We start from the raw sequence: 5434 nt of genomic DNA, 5'->3' as shown, positions 1-5434 counted from the left end.
CTGTACACAGCCAGGACTACAGGTACAACTAGATCTGTTAAAATACTGAAATACTTCTAGTTTGGGTTAAATAGCTACCACAACTTCTGAGCCCTAGCCCCTCCCCTGTAACCCTTCAGGCCTCCCCCTGCTCCAGCCCAGGGGCCTCCCTGATCCAGCTCCAGGGGATTTGTACATCCTGATTAGCCGATGGCCCTGCCAATATTTGGTATCTTCCCCGGCTTAGCCTCAATGTCAGTCCCTCCACCCACAAGGTTCAGAGTCCTCCGATAAGGGTACCCGTTTCACACAAACTCCCATGCATCCTTCAAAGCCTTGCCTCAATGTCACTTTCTTCAGGAAGCCCCCTTAAATTGGTCTGTTCATGGCGTCTTGTGGTGATGTTGGGCACGTTTGGTTTTGCACGTCTCCCATGATGCAAGGACCACAGACCATCATTCCCACAGGAACCCTGAATGACACCTACTGGGGCCTTGCTGGCTTGTGCTGGGCCGACCAAGGCTGGTGGGGTGGGGGGGTGGGGAATGACAAGATGAGTCCCGGGGGGCAGGGGTGCAAGGTCAGCAGGGCCTGTTCTCATGCTCTCTGGCTGAGGCGTGAGCCTCCATCTGTCGGGCCAGCTGCGGGTGCTGGGACACGAGGAGACACAGCGGGAGAGAGGGAGGTGTTGGGGGAGCTCGGGGAAGCCCAGTGATCAGGGAGAGGAAAAACAGGCACGCAGTGTTGTTATAGAACCATTACATACAACTTATAAACAAGCCAGGACGGTGTGGAGTGAAGGGGAGAAGGGAGGGGGCCGCAGAGGCGAGAAGGTCAGGGTGGTGCGGTCCGGGCCGGGCCCTGGAGGGGGCTCAGGCTGCTGTCACCAGAGGGGCTGGGCTGGCGGAGACCTGGCTGCTTGTGGAGGCCTCGAAGCTTCACCAGCAGCTCCTGGACGAAGTCCTGAGGACAGGGCAGGGGTCCTGAGAACATGGGGAGGGGTGGGGCCAACCCCACCCACCCAGCCCCCATTCCCTCTGACCTGGTCAGTGAGAGGGAGTAGGGGTAGTTAGGGAGGGGGACGAAAGGCAGAGACTGGGAAAGAGAGAGGGAGACACACAGAGAAAGACAGGGAGAGAAACAGAGAGAGTCGGAGAGAAACAGTGAGAGACACAGGGAGAGATAGAGACCCAGAAACTGGGACCAAGACAGAGACAGAGACAGATGCAGAGGGAGAGACGAAAGGACAGAGAAGAAATAGCCACAGAGAGACATCAAGAGGTTTCTCAGGCCAAGAGATCACCAGGAAGGTCCCCAGGGACAGAGGCCTTCGCTCCAGGGCAGACAGACACACAATGACGTTTGTCCCTCAGGCAGCCCAGAGCCATTTAGAGAAACATGAATATTTTTCCCTTTTAAAGCAGGGAAGGAAGTGGGAGGGGTTGGGCCGCTCAGCTTCAGGGCCTGCAGGGGTGGGAGGGCCCCAGAGGTGGGGAAGGGAGAAGCAGCCCAGGGAGGGGAGTAGGGGATACCCGGAGAGAGGCTGAGCCCAAAGACTGGAGGCCCCAAGGAGAGAACAGCAGAGGAAAGGCAGAAACCGGAGACAGATGGGGAGCGTCTCAGTGGGGAGGAGATAATGGGGCCCCAGTGGCAGATGGGGAGAGAGGAGCCAGGGTGAGGAAGACAAAGACACCACTGGAGATGAGAAAAGGGCTGAGCGACACAGAGGGCTCCCCAGAGTTCCCTCTGACGACCCTGGGCAAGACAGCGCCTTCCCTCCTCCCCAGGGACCCCCTTTTCCCCCAGGATGCAGGGGGCCAGAACAGGGCCTGCCGCGTGGGAGGGCAAACTCACCTCTGTGGGGTTCTTGCACGACTTCAGGAGTCCCTAAACACCCCAGCCCCCCGAAAAGAAAGAGAAAATAGTAAATGGCTAGCACCTAATCCCCTCCAGCCCCTTCTTTCCCAACAAAGCCCCGAGGCAACAAGACAAAAGGAAGTCAGACTCTAGGGTGGACTTCCCATCTGGTTTCAAGAGAGGAACATGGCCCAAGGGTCTTACGGAGCAAGGAGGGGCAGAGGGGGCGTGGTGGAGGGCGTTAGGGTAGAGTCCAGAAACTCGCACCGTGACCAGCTCTGAATCCAGAAAGGGCCAGAAGGTCACACAGTACTTCCTGTCTCTGGGAGAGCACAGGTCCTGACAGCAAGGTCAGAGCAGTCAGACTGCTTGGCCTTGACTCCCAGCTCCGCTCTTTCTGAGCTGGGGCCCCGAGCAAGTGATTAAATCTCTCTGGGCCTCATTTTCCTCATCTGGAAAATGGGAGATAATTATAGTGATAATAACAAAACGGAGATGATAAACCCTTGACAGGGTTTGTGAGGATAAAATGAGTTAAGTGCAAAACAACTGGAACAGTGCCTGGCACATACTAAGTGCTCAATAAACCTGGTAACTATTGCTGGGGCGGCAGCTTTCCCCCCCCACCCCACCCCCACCTACCTGGATCTTCCGGCTTCTCTCCTCTTCACTCTCTAATTCCAACAATTCATCAATGTTGACCTCATCAGGCATGTCTGCCTCCTAAGGCAGGGAGGGAGGGGTGGTCAGGGTCCCTTTCCTGTCCCTCCCTCGCCTTTGTCCAGGGCTCTGGAGAAGCCCCACCAGCCCCAGGGCCCAGCTGGCGTGTTCTGGAGCAACAATGTGGCAGTCAGGGACAGCACCGCCAAGGCGGGACATCTGGGTGTTGGGGGGGGGGAGGGGGAGGGGTGACAGATGGGTTGACAGAGGCCAAGGGGCCTGTACCAGCTCAGATGCCTGGGCCCCAGGGCCCAGAGAGCCTTGGGGCTGGCACAGGTCTCTCCTCTTGGCCCCAGTTCCCATAGTGGGAAACAGGCCTGGTCGAGTCTTGGAATGTCAGATTCTGGGATTCAGGAGAGGGGCTGGCTCTGCCCTTTCAAGGAAAAGTCTAAGCACTAGGTGTGGGGGAGGGGAGCAGGCAGGCCAGAGCCTCCTGCTGGGGGGCAGCCCCTTGCCCAAGAGGACAGCAAGGGTGGGTAGGGATCAGGGCAGCCCCCAGGGTCAACAGTGTGCCCTGGTCAGTCCAGAGAGGTGGCCACCAAAGCCCCCCAGAGTGGATGGGCGGGATGAGCCACGAGCCCAACTGTAAGCAGCCACGAGGGGGATTTCTAGTATAGCCTCTTGGGGCAAAGAGCCAAATGCAGGCTCATTATCCCTGTGGGGGACAGAATCCAGCTGTCAAAGCAAGAGATCCCTGAGGCTACAGATTTTTTCCTCCCCCACCCAAAGTGCTTCTGACTTCACTGTGGACCTCAGGGCTGGCTGGTCCTGGGTTTGTGTGCGGAGAAGGGGCAAAGGCAGGGAGAGTCTAGAAGTGTGTCACACAGCCTGCGCGAGGCTCTGCGTGTGAGCCAGAGCCCGATGCCAAGGGGCTGGGGCCGGCCCAAGAGGCAGAGGTGTGCGGCCTCGTGTGTGTGTGTGTGTGTGTGTGTGTGTGTGTGTATTGCACGGGGGGCCTATGGTCCCGTGACTGGGAGGCGTGTGGCTCTGGCTTAGCTGTGTCATCGTCAATGTGTCATGGCAGCTATAGCGCCCACTGTCTGAGGATGTCACCTACCACTGGCAACTGGACTTCTCTGTCCACTTCCAGGAGCCTACCCGCATGTCAGAACAAAAGGACCCCACGTCACCGTGAGGGGCCATGGCTCCTTCCGCCTCCAAGCCGTGCTGAGGAGCATTTGTGCGTCCTGCCGGTACAGCGACACAACCATCAGGTCCCCGTGACTGCGTTTTTGTGTTGCACAGTGTTGACTTCAAGCAGAGACTCCAGCCCAGCGCGTGAAATGTCTGTCTGCGGCCTCTGCGTCAACACCTCAGGCGGTAGCTTCGGCCCCGGATGCCCACGGACAGGACGGCGGTAATTTCTGCCGTCGGGCATCTGTTTCTACCTGTGTCGCTTGTGTGGTTTTCTGTCCGGGTGTAGCGGTCATTCCTGTGATTTTATGTCTGTGAGTGGCTGTCGCATCTGCCATTGTGTTTGCCACGTGGTTATTGGTTTTGCTTTTAGGAGAAAATGGGTGGCTGTTAGTTGAACCATTTGGTGTCCCGGGGTAGGTGAAGCTGGGACCGTCTGTGAATTGCTACACTGTGTATCTATGAAGAGCTGTAACCGGAGCCCTTTTGTGTGGTTGTTGTTGTAACTGTGTGTCTGCATGGGGCTGTGGCCTGTGCTAGGACGCCTGTGGGTGCCTGGAATTACGGCACACGTTGATCTGTAGGTGACCACAGCGAGTGTCCTTGAGAGTCTGTACGTCTGTACCTGGCTGTTGCTTCTGTTGCTGTGTCTGCTAGTGGCTCTAACTTGTCACTGTGCACGTCTGTAAATGCTGTTGCTTCCTTTGCTGTGCGTCTCGTCTTCTTAGTATCTTCCCCGTCACCATATCTATGTTTGGCTTTAAGACCTCCTCCTCCCCCAACTTTTCTCCAGATATGGCCGCTCAGGCTCTGCAACTTTGCCTCCTCACCCCCCGTGTGCTCAATCACTGGCCTTCCCCAGGTGTTTGGACACATCTCTGGAGACCCAAGTGTGTGTGCGTGTCCACAAGCATAGTGCCATGGAGGGGAGACACTAGGGCCAAGGAGTCCCATGAGTGCCTGGTCCCTTGCGTGCGTTCTCTTGTGTGACCGAGGCCAGCACAAGCAACCAGAGACCCGAAGGGCGTAGAGTGTGCGGGCCCGGGGTCTGTGGGTCCCTCCCCCCACCCCTCCATACCCCTCCCTGCCTCACCCTGCCGCGGTACAGCTCCTCCAAGCGCCCGTCGATCCACTTCTCCACGTCCAGCCGCCGCTGCAGCTCCCGCCGGTCATACTTGACGGTGACACGCGCGTGACGTTTCTGCAGCCCCCCGGGGCTTCCCCCCGGCCCGCGGGCCCGCGACGGAGACTGCAGCTTGCTCAGCACCCGCTTGCCCAGCCGCTGAGCTGCCATCGCGGTCCTGGCCCCGGCCCCCGCGCAGCACTGTGCGCTTTCGCCAGGCGCCCAGGGGGCCTCTTACGGGCCGGGGCGGGGCCGGCCGGGGGCGGGGGCTCGGGCTCGCCCGGGGGCCAGCTCCGCCCCAGGCGCCCGGACCTCAGTTTCCCCGCCTGCAGCGCAGGGACTGGTCTCTGCACCGAGTAAAGCCCGCAGCCGTGCACGGTCTAGGTATGGGCGCGATCCCGGAGTCCCAGGCCGGGGCCCGGCGGCTGAGGCTACCGGTGGGGGGGGGGGGGGGGGGGGCGGGGTCCTGGGACAGGCTCTTGGGGACCCGGCCTTTCTGCGCCCCCTGGCGATTGCAAGGGACGGTGCAGGAGCCCGCGTGCCATCTTTCTCTGCAAGGGAAAATGGAACTAGAGTACTCACAGCACATCATTTGTTCGTTATTTCAATTATTCCTTCACC

General features: G+C 59.1%; 1 protein-coding gene across 1 annotated transcript; it reads right to left on the bottom strand.

The window, feature by feature from the left end:
* Window positions 1-721: 721 nt before the first annotated feature.
* Window positions 722-5210, bottom strand: PPP1R14A (protein phosphatase 1 regulatory inhibitor subunit 14A). The gene is made up of 4 exons (XM_019432188.2): window positions 4784-5210; window positions 2479-2559; window positions 1834-1866; window positions 722-942 (listed from the first exon to the last, which is right to left on the bottom strand). The coding sequence occupies exons 1-4, from the start codon at window positions 4982-4984 to the stop codon at window positions 814-816; spliced, it is 444 nt and encodes a 147-aa protein (XP_019287733.1). The 5' UTR covers window positions 4985-5210; the 3' UTR covers window positions 722-813.
* Between the last annotated feature and the right edge of the window lie 224 nt (window positions 5211-5434).

Source organism: Panthera pardus, unplaced genomic scaffold (assembly GCF_024362965.1).
Source record: "Panthera pardus isolate Hobbes unplaced genomic scaffold, ASM2436296v1 HiC_scaffold_18, whole genome shotgun sequence".
Lineage (NCBI taxonomy): Eukaryota > Metazoa > Chordata > Mammalia > Carnivora > Felidae > Panthera > Panthera pardus.
Note: the sequence above shows the minus strand (reverse complement) of the source record. Positions and strands in the feature narration are given on the sequence as shown.